Source organism: Equus caballus, chromosome 31, assembly GCF_041296265.1.
Source record: "Equus caballus isolate H_3958 breed thoroughbred chromosome 31, TB-T2T, whole genome shotgun sequence".
Lineage (NCBI taxonomy): Eukaryota > Metazoa > Chordata > Mammalia > Perissodactyla > Equidae > Equus > Equus caballus.
Window position 1 is genome coordinate 15,157,059 of NC_091714.1, and position 20,421 is coordinate 15,177,479.

Consider the following 20,421-nt stretch of genomic DNA (forward strand, 5'->3'; position numbering starts at 1 on the left):
TAGGGATGCGTTTTGCTGCAAGGCAGTCTTTCCATGCCAGCAGTGTTCCAAGTGTGGTCCAGATCAGCAGCATCAGTGTCACCCGAAAGCTTGTTAGGACTGCACCACTTTTGGCTCCAGGGCTGGGCTTCCAGGCTACCACCTGCCCTGGATTTCCCCATCTTGGGACCATTTAACTCTCCCCAGCTGGCCACAGTGGCAAGCGATGTAAGCAATTTCCCCATCCTCTCCCCCATCCTACTTGTAATGTCAGCTTCATCAAATAATAGGTGTCCATGTAAGTCTGGATTTTTATTCTGGACTCTATCCTGTGCTGTTGCTCTATCTTTACATTGCTGTCTTAATTATAGCAGTGCATAGTATAACTGATTATAATAATAATGTATGTATTTATATTACATATAAATATAATAAAATACATAAATAAACAATACAAATATATCCTAATATGTATCACGACTATTAATACACAAGTATTATGTATTAATGCACTAAATCGTGTATTAGTTACTTCGTATACAAGTTACAAGTTTTAATACATCTTTGGAAAAGCCCCATTTCTTTCCCCTTTTTATATGTTATTTTAAAGGCTAATTATTAAAAAAAAAAATCAACCATTTGAATTATAAAACATTCTCTTGTTTTCTAAGGGAAAATTAACAGTTTCCTGTCTCCCTCTTAGTGATCTCCCAATTTGATGTTACATTTCCATGCTTTTGATTCTTACTCAAACAGCACACACATATGTTTTTAAAAATTGGATCTATTTGTATTATACTATGACTTGCATTTTTCACTTAGTATTCCACAGACACATCAATACAAATGTGTTCACCTTCGCTGCATTAGAAAGCTCAGTATCTTTTTGTCAGCAGTTGTTTCCTCCCAGGTTTTTGCTGTCAAACAGTGTCTCATTGAACAAGCCTGCAATCACATGCATCATATCTTAGTGTATTGCTGTTTTATTTCCCTAAAATGTGCTGTTCAAGGTGCAATTACTCAATCAGAAAGGTATGTACATTCTAAACTTTAATAAATTCTGCCAGATGATTTTCTGAAAAGTTGGAATGATTTACAATCCCACCCACAGGGGAGAAGAGACCCCCTTTCCTCGTACTTTCCCTAAATCTAGAGTAGTGGTTTCCTAATAATTAGGGGAATTATTCCCAAATTATGACTGTCCAAATTCTGTACATTAGAATCTCTCAGGGAACTTTTAAAAATGGAGAGCCCCAGGCTTCATCCCAAACCAATTAAATCGTAGTCTCTGGCGATCAGTATTTGAAGTTCTCAGGGTGATTCCCATGTGCAGACAAATTTGGAAGGGCTGGACTAGATGTTATCAATTTTGTAAAATATTGCCCAATTGAGGGCAGCAGTAGCTCATTTTTTTTTAAATTTGCATTTCCCTGACCAGTTTATACCATTATTGTTCCATTTGTCTTACCTCTGTGTAAAGTCCAGTTTATTCTCTATTTTTCTATTGGTTCTTTTCTTTTTCATACTTATTTAAGGAACTCATCGCATATTAGAAAAATTAACCCTATTATATCATTTATCTTCACTTCATACAGTTCCTATAGTCACACGGATAATGGGTTTTTTTAAAGCTTAAGTGCATGGCTGTGTATCCTACTTGTTAGTTTTAGTTCTTCATGTGAGCTGAGACCACAGTATGACAACTGGCAGACAAGTGGTGTGGTTCCACCACCAGGAAACAAACCCAGGTTGAGGTAGTGAGAGCACTATTCTTAACCACTAAATGACCAGGGCTGGGTCAAATTTTTATTTCGTCAAATCTGACAGGTTCTCTTTCTCTTATAAATTCCAGATAGTTTATATCAAGAAGGCCTTTCCATTCCAAGATTATGCAAATGTGTGCTTCTATTTTCTTCTTGTAGGTCTGGAATGATTTTTATAGTTGATGTGAAGTAAGGAACTGCTCTGTTATTTTCCAAATGAATAGACAGTTGTCCCAACACCAATCAGGAACAAGATGGGGTTACCACTAGTTTTTAGCAATCTAGACATCAGTCAGCATGGAGCTTCTTTAATAAATTAGAATGCATACGTAGTATTTACTATAATGCAGTTTTAAAAATGAGATCAATCTATATGTATTTATTGGGGAAGACACCTACCATATATTCTTAAATTAAAAAAAAGATATAGAATAATTTCTATAATATACTCCCATGTTTTTAGAAAGAAAACCCATGTGTATATATTAATTGTATAAGGAAAAAGAAAAAGTTTAGAGAAATACAAATGAAATTCAAGCCTTCACATTGTGAATAGAGTCATAAGGGGAGAAAGTTTTAAACGCTTATTTAAATTGTGACAAGGAGCATGATTTGTTTTTGAGATCCAAATTGCTGTAATAATAATGATTATTTTAAAAGACAAAGGAAAATATACTTTGTTCTTGCATTCTAATTCTTTTTAATTAAAAACATCTATATGGTATGCCCAAAATAAATGGTGGCAGGCAGCTCATTAAAAGCACAGAATCCCAGCAGCTGACTCCGCTCTAGGAGGCCATCTTGAATTTATTGTTGGTTCCAGGGCATAAGAACAAAGGTGGCACCAGCTCCTGATTTCAGATGAGGAGGCTCCCTGACCAGGACACTTGCTGAATCCTGAGAGAAGAGCTTTCCTGGGACAGATGTCCTCCGAATGAGACTCATTTGTTCAAGAAAAACCTCAACTTCTTAACCTCCCATCCTCCTGCAGACGTCCCCCTGCTTGGAGATGAAATCAGCCCACCAGAGAGAGCCAGATCACCTCACCGGAAGTGATGGGGGCGGGGACACCAACACTCGCTCTCGGAAGTCACAGGCAGCTTCTACTAAGTGCTTTCTTTCCTGGCGCAGGAACCACAGATTCACCTGCTTTCCTTCTTCCTTGAAATCTGCTCCTACTCAACAGCCTCCCTCAGGATTCCGCCCACTCAAGCCGGGCTTTGGCGTGAGGCTCCGTCCCTCCCTTTCCCCACCTCTCCCATGGAGTCTGCTGTTCAGAATGGGAAACTGAGACGGGAACCAAGGAAGGGTCTGCAGGTTTATAAAGTCCTTTTATCCAAGTCTTATTAACAAGGCTCTGCCTAGTAGAGACTAGGGAGCCAACACCCCGGTGCTCAACCCACAGCTCAGCTGAGCAAATGACTTAACCTTTCAGTTCCTCAGTCCCCTGCTCTGTAAAATAGCTTAATGATAGTCCCTAGTGCGTGGGGTTGTTAGGAAGATGAAGTACATTGTTCATGTGCTGTACAGTGCAAGACTGATACTAAGGGACGGTTATGCTAACCATTTTATGATTGTTTCCTCTAGCTTCAAATCGATTTCAGAAATGGCAACTGGGAAAACTTTCCAGATCTTCTTCCCACACTCGTTTTTTAACTTTTTTGGGGAGGAGAAAGGCTCTTAGAATTTTTAAAACCCTACTGGTAGCTCTAGAATCAGGCAGCAGGAATAGAGATGTATCTCCCAGGTGTGTGCATTTTCTGGGCCCTTCCACTGCCCTTGCCAGGCGGGATTCTCTCAGGGCATCACCTCGGATTCTTGCTCTCTTCTTAGCCAGGTGGGGAGGAGGGGACCTGTGGCCTGATGATGCCTGTTGAAGGTTGGCAAACCACAGCCTGTGGCCTATTTTCGTAGGCCTTGATCTAAGAATGGGTTTTATATTTTTAAAAGGTTCTCAAACAAAAACAGATAAACAAAAAATGTTTGCAGACCACATTAACATACTTACTCTCTGGCCCTTTACAGAAAAAGTTTGCTGACAGGCAAGATAGAGTTGCCCAAGACACACACCATTAGTGGCCTGGCTGCACTAGGCATGACCCTGGGTCCTTTCAGACTCCCTTCTCCTGAGGAGACTTCTCAGAACGACATCCTCACTGTGTCACCTCAGCACTTGATCAACCCTCCCACACCTCAGTCTGGTCACCATTTGGGGTTCTTCCCCTGTAAACACTTCTATGGCACCCATGAAGAATTCCCCCTTCCTTCCTTCCCTACTTCCTTCCTTCAAAATTTTTATTGGCTTTTGTTGGGGGCAGGGTGGGACTAAGGTTTTCATGTTTGTCATCAGAATGGAAATGGCATCTTCACGCATGACTAATAGGCATAGAAGGCTTTGGCCTCTCAGAAGCTGCGTGTCCGTGTCCTAGTTGGGGCGCCTGCCAGGGCTGCGATCCTTGCTGCTCCCTCAGCTGTGGGTGCTGACATCAGGAAGGGGAGGGTTCTGGCTCCCCTGCAGAGCTTCTTTCTCAGGGCTGGGTACTTCTTGTTGGCAAAGAGCGCACACATGTGGCTCCTCAGCACTCAGCGGGACTGGGAAGTGTGGGACCGAGATGGTGACATAATTTGATGGGTGATAAACCTTGTTTGTTCAGGCTTTTGGATCCCTTTTATTGGCTTAATGAGGTCCCGGCACATTTCCCTGGGGGCTTCATCAAGCAGTGTCTTCTCTTGGTGGCTCTTGTGGGACCCCAGAGGCCTACACAGCCCTGGCCTCTGCTGAGCACTTGGGTCTCCAATATCACAGAGGAGCGGGGGCCTAGGGAATGAAAGGACTCACCTGTCAGGACGCTTTACTGGAAATTCGACACCAGGCATTTGAAAGGGCATCTCTTTTATCTTTCTGCCTCTATGCAGTCATAGAAAAGAAATGAAAATCTCCATATTGCTCTCAGCTCTCTGATAGATGCTTTCCATTATGTTTTTAAACCCAGGCCAAAGCTTAGCAGCTTTTTCCAGAGGAACAAGCCTGGAGCCACCTTTGGTTCTCTCCTTTCAGGGTCCAGGTCTTTCTACTTCCTAGACCCAGGCTCTCATGATCCTGGGCTAGAAGCAGTTGGCAGCAACATTGCCAAGTAATTAAAACAAGCGTCTCTATCCAAACCTCTTGTCTTTTCATAAACCTGCTAATGCTTTTCCTTGTACACATTTGTTTAGCACTTGAGAACGCATCAGATGACAATGTTTGTTAAGGGGCACTTTTAAATATTTAATAATAAATTCAAGCGTAAATGAATGGATCATTTGCTCCAGTTTGTGATCCGTTCTCAGTGAAGTGTCTAGCAGCTCCAGTTTGGCATCTTTAGCCCTTCTGTTCATTTTAAAGGAAATGCATCCCTCGCTGGGGTTGAGCCCCAGAAACCTGTCTGCACCGGTGTCCTTGAGGGACCGGGATGACAGGCACAGCAGCACCCAGAGCCGGTGACAGGATTCCCTCCTGCTGACCGTACCCTCCCCCTGTCCCCTCCAGCCTGTGGCCTGGGGCCCTGGCTGTTGACACATGCTCTTTCTGGTTGTAAATGTGGAAGTACTCAGGAATCTTTACAGCTTAAACTCCGTTGAGCCTGGGTGAACTCCAGAATTCAATTAGCCCATAAAAATGTTTACTAGCTCACAAACCTTTCATTGGCCTTTCCCACAATTATTGACTTCTCAATGGAAAGGCATCTGATGAGAGGTTCCAGTGCTGCAGAAAGGCCCAGCGGTACCCTAGAGCTGGGACATCACCCAGAACACTGTCTGTCCCGTGGCCTCTGGGTCACCAGCTCTTGGCAAAGAGTCTAGCGTTGGCCACTTTGGAGTTCCTGCCCCCATTTCTCGCTGGCCTGGCCACTGAGGTTTTCCCACCTAGTTTCGAAATCACTTTTGAAGATGTTTGCCCCAGTGTTCCCTTGCTCCAGTTTTTTGTTTGTTTGTTTCACTTTTATGTAGTGAGAATGAAAGCTATTATTTTGTCAGTTTTACACAGATACCAAGTGCGCTGGCCGGGGGCTCTATTCCTTTCCTGGGCCACCACACAGGAGCTGGTCCTGTAGCAAGGGGAGGAGGGAGCCTGGCTCAGGTGCTGTCACCTCTGACACAGGCCCTGCTGATAGAGAGGGCGCCACCGCCTCAGACTTCAAGGTCTCAGGTCATCAGCTAGAAATAAAGGTCCTCCCGGCGTGAAGGAACAGAGGAAACTCACTCCTCAGCTCACTTCCACTGCCGGCAGAAACCAGGGCAGCAAAGGCGCCTGCTCCAAGTGACCTCAGAAACCAAGAGCCAGGGACAATAACCGAAGACGTACTTCTCAAGCTTTCCCACCCAAGGGCCACCCACTAGGAAGAGGGGGGACACTTTTCTCCAGAACTCAAGGAGCATAACATTAAGCATGCTGCCCAGAGCACCGTATTTCTTCGAAGAGTCACATTTTGCCTTAAAAGTTGAAGCGAATTTGTCTTTCTACTCATAAAACGTGAAACCTTGTTTAAATACAAAATTAACACTTTCTCTGGTCCTGAGTAAAATTTCGTAGGTACTCTGGAACTTTAAGGAACTCCCAGGAAGTTCAAACCCCAGTTTAGGAAGTACCAATGATGTTAGCAGTCAGCATAACTGATCCGATGTCTGCCAGTCACGAGATTTCCGATCCTGGGAACCTTGCTTAATTGTGTTAATCCTCAGTTACCCTGTTGGTAAAGTAAGAATAATAATATATCTATCCTATATTGTAACTGGAAGGATTACCTGGAAAAATTTATGTAAAGCTTGTACGTGGCATAGTGAAGACCCCATAAATGGTACTTTTATGTGTATGTGTTGTGACTCAGGGTTGAAAGGAAAATGAAAGATCCTTCCACCTCCTAAGAGAACTTCAACATTTTGGCTTAGAGATTGTCCAGTCCATGCAGAGGTGCCTCCTATTGCAGGGAACCCACTCCACCTGTACCTGCAGCCAGGTGTCCCAGATTGTCTACAGGCAGTTCCGTTAGAAAGTGTATCCTATCTTGAATGAGCCTTTCTGCCCTGGCCTTAGCTCTACTCTTTTGGTGGTAATTAAAAATATTGCAATTTTAAGCAATCATGAAAGTGAACTTAAAACTAGCTTTTTAATACATGTATTCCAAGTAATGAAAGACGTGAAAATTGCTGCCCCAAGGCATACAGCCTGTATTTTTGGAGAAGCAAATTTAAATATGACCCTGAATTTAAATCTCCTCAAAGGCTTAAGAATATATCACCTTGGAGAATGGGATCTGGAGCCAGTGTGTGAGTTGAATCTACCCCCAGCCAGGAATTCCAACTTTACACGCTCCAATGGATAGATTTAAAAGTTCCACAGATTGCTAAATGGTCTCCCAAAAGCTTGCACAGGGCACATGCAGATGACTCTGTTCCTTGCTATTTCAAGAAAGACATTAAGGGATGGACAGGGTGTCTGGAGAGGGGAACTTCCGGCTATGGCTGAGTGAGGATATTGGTAAATCCTTGCTCCAAAAAGCAACTATAAAGCTGAACAAAATTGACAAAAACCGCCATTTCAGCGCTCTTCAAGGTGACAAAAGGCATACAACAATATGAGAGATGTTTATGCTTGAAAAACTGCCCAACTTTGGGCAAGTACAATGCAAATCTGTGGCATTCTTGCCTGGGGCTGCTCCAATTTCCCCACACCCCAGAGTTTGGTCAGCACCAGAGCAGGGCAAGGCATAAGGACTGACAGCTTTGTTGCTGTGGCCATGGTCTCAGGCCGCTCCCTTGATTCGGTGGATGAGCAGGGAAGGTCAAGCCTCTACTAGCCCGAAGTTGTGGGTGTGGCTGTGGTTGTGGCAGCGCATTTCTGGCTGAGGCTACGTATGCGTGTAGCGGAAACCAGAAAGTGCCCAGGCTAGCCCCGCCCTCCTGTCTGACCCTGCAGGCAAGAAGCTGGCATCAGTCCTGAAAGCCTGAAAATTGAGTGTGTTCCCCTATACACACACAGATCCATCAGCTGAGGATAGAAGCCTTACTGGCTCTAGGTGTTGGGTCATCTCTGTCCAGTGATTGGATAACCGTGAAGTTACACAGACATGGGCAGTTTTGAGGAAGTCAGGCTTAAAAACCAAAATGAGAAAATAATTTAAGAACCTAGCAGAAACATCAGAGGCCAAACACTGTAGGAGAGAGAAATTTCACATATTTCACCAGGTAAGTTACCAAAGAAGGAAACAAATAACAGCAACAGAATGAAGCACCACCAGCAACCACCTTAGGATCAGGATCCAGAGTAACTACATCATAGTGTCTAAAATGTCCAGTTTTCAATAAAAAATTACTAGCCATGCAAAGAAACAGGAAAATGTGTCCTATACTCAGGCATAAAAGAGGTCAAAAGAAACTGTTTCTGTGTCTCCCCAGATATTGGATTTAGCCAACAAAGAACTTCAAGTAGCTACTATAAATGTGTTAAGATCTTTAAATGAAACCATGTTTAAGTAATTAAAGTATGACAGCAATGAATGAACAAATGAGGATTCTCAATAAGAGACAGAAATTACAGGAAAGAAAGAACCCAATTTTTATGATGTAGCTGAAACAGACAATAAAATGAAATGAAAAATTCACTAGAAGAACTCAGCCTCCGATTCAAGAGATAGCAGATGAAAAACATCAGTTCCCTTGAAGACAGATGACTAGAAATTACCTAGTTTGAAGAAGAGAGAGGAAAAAAGGATTAAAGGAAAATAAACAGAGCCTCAAAAAAGTTGTGGGACAACATCAAATGTACCAACATGTATGTAATGAGAATCACAGAGGAGAGGGGAGAGATAAAGGGGGAGAAGAATTTTTTGAAAAAACAAGGGCTGAAATTTCCCAAACTTAATGAAAAACATCAATCTACACATCCAAGAAGCTCGGTGAATCCAAAGTAAGATACATACAAAAAGATCTACACCTAAACACGTCACAGTCATGCTGTTCAACAAAGACAGAGAAAATCTTGAGAGCAGCAAGAAAAAGCTGACTCATCAAATACAGATGAGCTTCAAAAGGGTGCAAGCCATGGAGACCAGAGGTGGAGAGAAGATATGTCCAAACTGCTGAAAGGACAACAAAAGAGTTCGCCAAGAATTCTACATTCAGAAAAATTATCCTTCAAAAATGAAGGATGAAATAACTACATTACCAGATCAACAAAGACAGAGAATTCATTGCTAGCCGACTTCAACTACAAGAAACATTACAGGAATTCCTTCAGGCTGAAAATGACACCAGATGGTAACTCAAATCCACAGGAAAAAATGAATGAAGAGCACTGAAAATGGTAAATATGTAGACTAATATAAAAAATGCCTATAAATATATTTTTTCTCATTTCTTATTTTAACTTCTTTAAAAGATATAAAGTTGTACAAGCTGATAAACATTTTATTGTTGGGTTTCTAATATATAGATACATATGACAATAATAAAAAGGAGAGAGGAGAGAATGGAGCTATATTGGAGCAAAGATTATTATATTAGATTTAAGTTCTATTAATCTCAAACAGACTGTGATAGGTTAAGGTGCATAGTGTAAGAGCAGCCACTAAGAAAATAATTTAATTTTTTTGTTTTTTATGAGGAAGATTGGCCCTGAGCTAATATCTGTTACCAATCTTCCTCTTTTTGCTTGAGGAGGACTGTCACTGAGCTAACATCTGTGCCAATCTTCCTCTATTTTATGTGGGACACCACCTCAGCATGGCTTGACAAGTAATGTTAGGTCCACACCCAGGACCCAAACCCATGAACCCTAGCCCACTGAAGCCGAGTGTGCGAACTTAACCACTACGCCACTGGGCTGGCTCTGAAAAGAATTTTTAAATAGGAAAAAAAAAATCAACAGAAAAATTAAAATGGTACCCTAAAAATATTTATTCAACCAAAAAAAAAGGAGAGGCCAGGAAGGAGGAAAAGAGGAATGAAAAAAGACAGGAGACATGTACAAAACAAAAACAAAATGGCAAACATATATCTAAGCCTATCAATGATTCCACTAAATATAAATGCTCACAGAGAGTAATAATAATTACAATAATCATAGCTAATATGTATTGAGAGCTTATGATGTGCAGGTCCTATACCAGGCACTTTAGATATTCATCTTTTTAAATCCTCATCATAAAAAATAATAGCCCTATGGGGTGGGTATTGTTCTTATTTCCATTTTAGACATGAGGAAAACTAAGAAAATTGAGATCGAAGAACTTGCCCAGGGATGATAGAATGAGAAAATGAAAGAGCTTCTTGGAATCAAAGTGACTCAAACAGTGTGAAAAACCTAAACTCAACCTAATAAGGAGGTGAGCACAGACATGCAGTGGGAGAGGGCTCAGGAAAGGGGGCAGCAGTGCCAGCCAGTGTCCTTAAACTCTCCAGGAATTAACCCGTGTGGTCTTCACAGCAACCCTGCAAAGCAGGTGGCACTACTATCTCTCTTTACAGGTGAAGAAACTGAGGCACAGGGAAATTACCTTGTCCAAGGTCACACAATAAATGGTAGCGTGAGGATTCAAACTGAGTAATCTAGCTACAGAGCCTGTATGCATATCATGTTGCCTCCTCATAAGTCACATTATACCCATCACTTAAATCACAGAGAAAATGGGGGAAAGAGAATGTGCAGGTGGCTCTGAAAAGGGAAAGGGGTCCTGAAATGGAAACCTGAGGTGGGCTGGGATGGGAACGTACTAGTCATTCCCGCTTTACCTTTGTGATCAGGGAGAGTTTGTGAGCAAATTACGTAAATTTCAGATCATTCATTCACTTGTTCATTCATGAATACCTACCCTCAAGCTTCCCTCTTCCTCCTCACAGGGAAGAGGCTGGAATTAAGCATTAGGAAACAACTACTATTTGTGTGTGTGTGTATGTGTGAGGAAGATTGGCCCTGGGCTAACATCTGTTGCCAATCTTCCTCTTTTTGCTTGAGAAGATTGTCATAATCTAACACCTGTGCCTAACATCTGTGCCCTCTATTTTGTATGTGGGATGCTGCCACAGCGTGGCTTGATGAGTTGTGTGTAGGTCCGTGCCTGGGATCCAAACCTATGAACTCCAGGCCGTGGAACTGAAATGCACTTAACCACTATGCTACTGGGCCAGCCCCAGACAACTACTATTTTAATGAGTGCCTCATACAAGCCTCATAACCACCTTGTGAATTAAGTGTTACTCTCAACATTTTGTTGAAGCAGCAGCAGAAGCTATGAAAAATTCCTTGCCAATGATCACAGAAGTTGTATTTCGTGGCGCCAAGAAGTGAGGCCAGGTCTACCTGACTGCAATGTCCACACGCTTCCCCCTAGGTCTGGGGGGCAGGGGAGGCGAGGGAGGGGAGCCCGGTGTTAGACTGAGGGTCAGGAGTCACTGTGCTCTGCAGATGCATTTCATTGCCTTGATCTTAGGCGGTCAGTGGTGAACCATTAGCAAGAAGCGGAGCTTACGAAAAACAAATCTGTTATCTTTTGTTTAATTCTTTATTTGAACATCAAATTGGTTGAGAAAAGTGTTCAAGGTGCTTGAGCATCCCACTGGATTCTTTACTTTTTAAATGTGCAAAAGAGGTTTACAAGTGTGTTTCATTAAACAAAGCAAAGCTGCGACAAAATAGAATCACATCAATAATAGTATGCATCAGCAAAAGGGCATATTAATCCATCAAACACAATCTGGCATTTGAGCCTTTTCCCATAAAACAAGAGCTCTACACTAAAGAGTATGTTGTGCACCAAAAGCATTGTTTATAAGCTGTGAGAAAGCATAAACTGGCATAATGTCATTTATTAATTCAAGTCTCTATGACCAATGACCTCTCTGAATGCAAAGGGGTCCATTTCTCAGGCACCTGCTTATGGGTCTGTATGTTATTTCCGGGGTGCACTGCTCTGTACAAACACACTGAAGATGGGTTTGGCACATGGCAGCATTTACATATTTAAAAAGTTCAGGCACATTTGGATGCAAAAAAAAAGAATAAAAATTTTTCTTGAATCTCTAAAAGACAGTGCAAAATTGAAGTGCCATAATAGAGGCAGCAATTACTTAGAAAACAATTTTAAATGACTTCGAAAGAGGCCACATTCACTTTACTCTAAATGGAAAGGAAATACAGCTAGAAACAGAGTAATCACACTAATGAAAAGGTGGCTATTTGGGACCACAGTTAAGTTCATTTGCTCCAGTTGAGAGTAAGTTTTCAGAGAGTTCACCTAGGAAGTGTGCAGTGTAATCTGGATCATCTTCCCATGACTTGTACCAAACAGAATCATGGCGGCCTCATAAGCTACTGTATGACTCTATTTGCCTTCTCAGTAACTGGTTTCCTGAAGCAGATTTACCTGCGAATGGTAGATAGACATTACTACGGTCCCAGTGACCATTCCCAAAATCCACAGTCCATCTCAGAGTTGAAAAGTATGAGTGGGAAGCGGTTTGGAATTGGTTTCATATAGGGTACTCTAAACCAATGGCCTAAATCAATGGCCATTTCAATGTGTGAGATTGTAATGTGAGACACCTTAAACGATGGAAAGTAAATTATCAGTAAGTCCCTTATTTGTTCAGCCCCCAAGAGACACGGGGTATGTCATGGTTGCATCCTTGCAAGTTTAATAGGGAAATCTAATAAAAAACTGCACTTTCTTAGGGGCTGGACTTTGCAGCCTACGTGGGGTCCTCTCTTTGGATGAACTAGCCTCTCCGATTGTCACATGGCAGCATTACAGAATCACGACAGCAAGCCTAGAATTAGGCAATGGCTAAAAGAAACACAGACCACTAGCTATTCTTTGGACTGTACTTCAGATCCCACATGTTCTTCCCTAGAACTCAAGCTGCCATTTTGGAGATGGCTATCAGATAGAGCTAATTATTTGTGGTTTACAGGGCAGAAGTGGAATTCTGAGCCCTGGGGCATACCCTTAGACACCAGTATTGATCTGCCTCAGAATACTTTCAAGACTCTTATTATTATACTTCCCACTCTCCAAATTCCTAAACCCACTTCCCCCATGCCACCCCACCCCCCAGGTAGATCATGTCTTTCAAATTCTAAATTTGCCTCTGAGTGGGGGAAAAGATACAGCATGTTCCCTACACCCAACGGCAACAACCTCAGCTGCAAAGTGTCAGCTGTCCATTAGTGGCACTTCAAATAAGAATAAAAAGAGATTTCTAAAATTATTTGAAACTGCTGGGCTAACATTCCAACCATCTGGTCTTCCCTGCCCATTTCAAATGTAGTAGTATCTTAACATGAATACAAACACATTAGAGGAATAATGTAAAACCCTCCACTGTATTATTGTTTGGATTTAGCTGGTATTATATCATCTATAGTCCTAGAATTTTTTTTTGTTTCTTTTTATTTTTTTAAAAGAAAATCTAAGTATAAACATTAAAAAGAACCCACTGACCCATTAGCTACTGTCCAAAAATATTACTACTGATATTTTGGTTAAGCAAAGTTAGCTGCCCTGAATAATTTTCCTTTTCAGGCATAATCTCTGCTACATATGATTGTCTATCATTCAATATCCAACAATAGGCAACTGGATTAGTGCTATTTTGTCTACTGTGGATATAAAAGTTGATATGAAATGTGATCTTCATTTAAATGAATAATCACCAGGCCTTAGGCATCAACAACTGCATACAAAAAATCTAAATATTTTTCGTTGGTTTTGCATGTTAACCCAGTCAAATCAAATCCAGAACAGAATTACTACATTCAGTTGTCTAATAAACAAGCATTGCAATTTCAAAAAAATATATACTATATAAGGTGCTTCTTAAACAAAAACAACAAAAGAATTATGTTCTAAACACATTCTTAATGCAGCTACATAAAATTGTCCCCAAATTCAGATGCACATATATGAAAAAACCTTTTTTTTTTTTTTTTTTTTTTTTGCCCTCCCAGGTTCCCAGTCCTTTGGTGACCACTTACTGGGCAATCAGAAATGAATGAGATCTACTTTTTGAAACTGACATCCCAAGAGAAGCCCTAGCAGCTTGGCTGGGTTGTTGGCTAACACATCACCTCTCAGTTGGGTTCAAATTATAGATAATGAGGTCACCAGAGGAAAGCAAACTTTCTTTGGCCCAGGGAAGGCTGCCCTGGGACTGGAGTGAGGCCTTCCTTTTTAGCCTATAGGTCAAAGGATTCCTGTGGCCTAAAGCTAGTCTCGCTAGCGTGGCTTATAAAGTTTAGAGAAATGAGCTCTGGGGGAAGTTGTTATTTTTTTTCCCAAGGCCAAACCCTGATTTTTAGATGAGCTTGAAACAACCAAGGGCATGACCCAGGCAGCCTGATAGGGAATGCTCTTAAGCTCTCCCTCATCCCTGGCCCCACAGTGCGCTGGGCCGCAGCTGTCTGCTGCGGCTTCCAATCAGGGCCATGCCAGGAAATGAAGAGGAGAACTGCTCCGTGCATCCCAGGGCAGCCCCGCAGTGCAATAGGGGGTCTGCCAGGAGCCCTCCCTGGTAGACGCAGCCTGTGGCAGGGCCACCCTGAGCCTCACAGTTTTGTCCAGTTTCTACCCTGCTTTCCTCCTTGTTCTCTAGTACCTACAATAGTCATGCACATTTGCCATTTAGCCCTAAAAGTGTCACCAGGGTGCCCGCTCATTTAAACTACCCTTGGTCCTAGGCTGGGCACTACACATGGCTCTCCACCTCCTGTGTAAGTTACACGCTAGGAAGATTCAAGTAGAGCGCCCTCTGCTGACAAGTGTGAGACCACACCAGAACCGGTCCAAAAGCTGATTCACTGCCAAGTCCTGGGGGCTTTCTTTTATAAAATAAAAACAAAAAACAAGAATTTATCCCTCACAGGGACACTGGTCTATGTGGAGGTGACATAACTGGGGTCAACAGCTGTTTTCATAGGTTCATGGGAAGCAAGAATTAACTGGAACCCATGACCCGTACTTAGTGCTCACAAAAGCCAACGGAAGAACATTCAGCAAACATAAAGGTTCAGTGTATTAAGTTGACAAACTCTTGACAATTAGGGAATCTTCCTTCCCTTTGTGCATCTTGTATTCCTATAGGGGAAATGAATAGACAATTGCTGGATATTCTGTTACAGCCATGCAATAGAGCAAAAGCTTTAACGTATTACTTTAATAAAATGATATATTTCTATAGGAATACAAGAGGATGCTATAATGAACCTTTGACCTAGCTTTCTCCAAGTCAGCAACTGAAGGAGCCACTTTCAATTCTTTCCTGTGGCTTATTCTTAGATTCATTAAAAAGTGCTTCACAGAGGCAAAATGCCCACTCTACAGGTCTGGGTCTCAGCTGGTAGCTTAAATGCACAGAGTCCTCTGAGCCCCAGCTCACAGACTGAGTTCAGTCATGAAAAGCTATAGGAATCCTCATGCTTAGTAATATAGCAAAGAGAGAAAGAAAGCTGTTGCAAAGAATTTAGCCCTGGAATCCCTCTGGCTGTTCCCAAAAGAAGGCGTGCCACTAAGAACTGAGCAAGCAAATGAATGGCCACTCATATTAGAAAGCCATAGTGGTGGATGCATGCTGGAGTGTGTGCAAGAGCAGAATTCTGCTAGAGTGATGCATGACGTGGGTAAAATGTGGCAGGGATTCTCAGAACCTTTGGGGAGCCAGGGAGCTCTCATATTGTGTTGGGGAAACCCTCTGCCTCCCCAGTGATGTAATATGTTTGCATGGAATGCGGTGAAGTTGAGCCAGTCGTGGCCAGCTGGCTTTGGTTTGTCTCTTCCATGGGTGCGCCCCCGTGGTTGGCTGGGGCGTGCAGGCGGTGGGCATCCAGCATCTCCAGCAGCAGGTCGTAGAGGGGCACCACGTTCTTGCACTTCATGCTGTAGAGGTGCTCCATGCCTTTGTTACTGTGGGTGGGAAGACACAGAGAGGGCCACTTTAGACCATCGCAAGCCCCAGGACTGCTGAAACCCCTAGGAAGGGAAGTAAGAAAAACTCTAAAGACACTTGTATGCCAATCTCTCTTCCTGTTTAAAGAGCCATTTAGGATTTCCTATGCAGGTGACTTCCCTCCACTGACTCAAATGAAACCCTATTTCCCTCGATCGACATTACATCTAAAAAGAGAACAAATGAGAAATACCGCCAAGTTGCCTGGATGATCGGTCCCCAGTTCTTAAATGTTCCCTTCTCTGAAAGGTCTCCTGCTACCCCAGTGACAGTGGCCTCGAGTCCCTGAAGCTTCAGTCATCCTCTTTCACATTGCTCTATTTTCTTCCCAGCTCTATGACAACCTGAAATTCCTCTATGTATGTGTGTATGTATGTAGGTAGGTAGGTATGTTTATTCTTGCCTCCTCAAGCACACACATGCACACACACACCCCAACATACGCAGTGCAAGTTCCATGAGGGGTAGCGATTTGCCCATCCTGTGGGCCTACAACAGTGCCAAGAACATGGTAAATGTCCAGAATATATGGGATAAGTGGACACAGGAAAATGTAGGCAAATCGGGTTTTTCCTTTCACAACTCCTTTCCTCTGTCCACCTCCACCAGCCGCAACTCTGCTCTGTCCTCACCAACCACCAGGAAAAAGAAATAGAACAATTATTATTTGCTTGAAATTTTTTTTGAAAAGAATTATGTACTATGAGTAGGCAGGACCAAGAGGATGTCTTAGAAAATCTTTGCATTTTCAGTAGGGGAAAAGGCAGCCTAAGCTGGAGACGTGCCATGAAAACACAGCCTCAAAGCTCTTCAGGCCTTACAACCCAACCACCTAAATTACGTTTTTAAGTGGTATTTTGTTTTTCTATGTTTTTGTTCTCATTTAAAATGCTGTTAAAGTTTAATGCCCCCTGGATCTGACACTATCTTGTTCATGCAACCTAATGAATCGCATTTACAGTCAGATGAAATCTGGTGTTAAATTCTCTGAGTAACAACATATGGCTGGGGCCTGGCTTAACAAAACAGAGTTCTGTGATTTAGATCGGCTGGAACAAGGCACCAAAATATTATTGTGTGTGTGTGTGTGAGAGCGCGCAAGAGAGAACGCTTAAAGCTTTCAACAGAATACCACCTTCTCTCCAGCTTTTCACCCAATTCATACAAACTCTAGAGAGCTTTTCTCTGCTGCTGTCCTCGGCCGTACATTGCCAATAAAACTAGCAAGGCCTGTAAATTTAGTGCAAATATATTTGGTATTAACTAATTAGGCTTGCTACTGCTGACAAGCAGTTAATGGGTTTGAAAATTCAGCAATTCCTACTAACAAATAAAAACCTTCATCTGTAATACATGCTTTCTACAACATCATTAAAATTCCCAGTTCAGAGTAAAAGCTAATACATTTTCTTCAAGGGGAAGGTTACTCTCTCAGCCAGGAAATTTGGAGGGGGATTATGTTGTTCTGATCCATTCCTCACTTTCCTCTTCATCAAGACACAGATGAGAAAGGACTGGAAATGTGTACCCCTAATGCAGTCACCCACTCCACCAGCCAATGTGATCCCTCATCTGACACACCGGGATTCTTGGCGAATGCCTCAGAAGAGATTGCTTTCTCCCAAACTTTGCCAAGTGGAAGCCATCATCTGGGAATTTCAAATTTATAGGGTAGGGGAAAACCTCAAATAATTTGTTCGTTCATTCATTCACTCACGCCTTCATTCATTCCCTCAGTAATAATGCTGTGAGCACATACAACTTATGAGACTACACATATGGTACTGTGGGGGATATAAAGAAAGACAGATACATTTATTTCCTCAAGAAGCTAACAATTTGCAAGGTTGTCTCCAGAAAGGGTGGCACCTGGGACTTTGATGGGACAAACTTCTTGCCTATTGACTCATAGTCTCAAGATTTGAAGGCCCCTTAAAAAATTCCTCCAATGCTCTTCAGACACCTTGGCCCTTCCCTTATAGCCACTAAGAAAAGACATCTCTTTTTTATTCCTAGGGTCCTGGTGTAAGCCAAGGTCATGTGGATTTCATCATGCATGGGTACCTGTCCCTCTAGTGTCATCACTGCACCTCATTGTTGCGGCCTTTTTAAGGCAGAGCATCCACTGCTTTCTTCCTCTCCTCCCTCAGGCTGAGTTCTGTTCATGGCAATGGTATCTACTAAGCTTCTGACCAGCCGTGTTACATGACTATTTACGCTGGAAATGAGGCCACTTTCACTGACTGGCACAAAGAGACTCTATTTTCTCTGCTAATGTCCTTCCTTAGCTCCTACAGAACATATTCATTGAGTAGTTACTATGTGCAAAGCCTTGTACTAGATGGTATTGGGAACAGAGAGGGACCAGGATGGACGGTGGTAACTGCCACACAGAGTTTGCAGTCTAATGGGCAGAAAGATAATAAAATGGGCAATAACCATCCGGAAGAACAGGGTGTAAGTCCTAGCTGGGTTTTAAGGGTCAGGAGATGCTCCTACAAGGAGTGGTAACTAAGCTGTGATAGATTAGCTTACTGTTCAGAAATACTCACTCCCCATGTGTCCATGATCCTTGACTTTGGGCTTCATCATGTAACTTGTGTGGCCAATGGAATGTTAGTGGATATGACTTAACCAAAAGATTAAAATGCATTTGCGCAAACAGCCTTGCTTTCTTGTGCCTCTGCCATCACTATAAGAAGAACATGTCTCAGCTAACCTGTGAGTAAAAGGAGGATGATAGACACGTGGAGCAGAGTCACCTGGCCAACCCTACAGGCCTGCAGCTTGAAGCAGAGTCTCCCAGCTGTGCCCAGCCTCAATCAACCGACCCCCAGATGTGTGAGTGAGCCTGTGGAGATAACCAGAGCTGCTCAGCCAATCTGCAGCCCGAAGCAGACCTCCCCACAGCTCTCAGAACAGGTGATGATGGCTAGATAGCTAGATAGCTAGGTCACAGGAAGTAATATGAGCAAAATAAATGGATTTATGCTTTTCTTTAAAAGCAAGGGGAAGCAATATCAAGGTTTTAAGTAAAGGAATGATGTGATCATGTTTGATATTAGAACGATCACTCTGGCTCTATTGTGGAGAATGGATTAGAAAGGATCAAGATTGAAGGCACGGAGATGTGTTGGGTGGCTGGTGCAGAAATCCAGATGGAAATGATGGTGGCTTGGACTAGGGTAATGGCAATGGGAGTGACAAGAAGGGATTTGAGAGGGATGAAGGAGTCAACGTTGACTCTCCATGAGGCATCCAGACCAAGAGTCTCTCAATTAGGATTTCTGAGTGTAAGTAGGGAGAGTATGACGCAGGAACCATAATGGATATGCCCAGTGCCTTCCACTGATGTGGAATGCTCACAGGCTTCCCTTGATTGGGTGGGACAAAGGGAATGACCAAACATCGCCCTCCCCCGACAACCCATACACTGCACACTCTTCGCCCCCATAAGACCTTGCACATAGTTCAAACTGAGCATAAATATCACTTTACCTATGAAGCCTTCTCTGATGCTTGCCCCCCATGCCCCAGAGAAACTGAATGCCTCCCTCCTCCATCCTTCCATAGCATATATGCTCATTAGGTGCCAGGAAGTGTTCTAACTGTGTTATCCATATGCAGGCATCAGCCCTTCCTGGGGCAGCTGTAACATATGTTTGGGGGTTTGCTTTCTTTATTTTTTTGGTGAGGAAGATTGGCCCTGCACTAACATTTCTTGCTAATCTTCCTCTTTTTGCTTGAGGAAGGTTATCGCTGAGCTAAAATCTGTGCTGATATTCCTCTATTTTGTATATGGGATGCTGCCACAGCATGGCTTCATGAGTGGTATGTAGGTCCATGCCAGGGATCTGAACTGGTGAAGCTGGGCAGCCAAACCAGAGTGCGTGAACTTAACCACTATGCCACCGGCCCGGGCCCTGGGGGTTTGCTTTCATTATATGGGGAACCCAAGGATGCCTCACCTCATGTGCCTGATGTGAGAAAGGATGAGGAGGAGTTGGGCCAGGCGCCGGTGCTGCTGCTGCAGAGTCAGGCCCGATTTGGCCATCAGATGGATCAAGGTGTCTGTCATCTTGTCCAAGACACGGTGGATATGGTCCTTCTCTTCCAGAGACTTCAGGGTGCTGGACAGAAATGTGTACACTCCTGAATGTGCAGAGAGAGAGTGAGAGAGAGAAACTCAAAGAGGATGATATCTAGGAGACTAGGAGTGTGCATGGGACATAACACTGAGCCAGCATCTCTCTCCAGCACAGCAGTGAGGAAGTTTGGGACCCATTTGATCCAAGCAACTACACAAAATTCCTAATCAATATACACATCCGGGAAACTGAGAAACCCATGTGGACTCCTGTGTGTGAGCCAATATCCAGGATTTGTCATCAAGATTCCCAGGAAAGACACTGTTAGTCTTGGGGCCGAATGGTTACACTAGCCCCCCTTCTCTGACAGGTCTGACAGCAACACAAACTATCCCATTAATGCTGATGACAACCCCGTGAGGGAGGCATTATTGTTCCTTTTCACACAAAGACGCTGAAGGGCAGAGAGATGCATTAACCTGCGAAGATAACTTGATAGGACAGAGAAGAGCTAAGAAGAAAGCCCAACGTGCTGACACCACATCTGGTCATTATAATGGGGGCCCTCAGGAGAAACGTGACACTCTTGGCGAGATTCACAGAGAAAGTGAAAG

At 43.0% G+C, this 20,421-nt stretch overlaps 1 protein-coding gene across 9 annotated transcripts in view; it reads right to left on the minus strand.

Moving 5' to 3' along the window:
* Nucleotides 1-11,262: 11,262 nt before the first annotated feature.
* ESR1 (estrogen receptor 1) overlaps nucleotides 11,263-20,421 on the minus strand; it is a 344,709-nt gene continuing 335,550 nt past the window's right edge. For 8 of the 9 annotated variants that reach the window (XM_070256168.1, XM_070256165.1, XM_070256164.1 and 5 more), the window contains 2 exons: nucleotides 19,688-19,871; nucleotides 11,263-15,676 (listed from right to left, as the gene is read on the minus strand). In XM_070256168.1, coding sequence (XP_070112269.1) covers nucleotides 15,442-15,676; nucleotides 19,688-19,871 — 419 coding nt within the window. In that variant the 3' untranslated portion in view covers nucleotides 11,263-15,441. The remainder of the gene's footprint in view (nucleotides 15,677-19,687; nucleotides 19,872-20,421) is intronic. The other variant, NM_001081772.2, reaches the window with a different exon arrangement.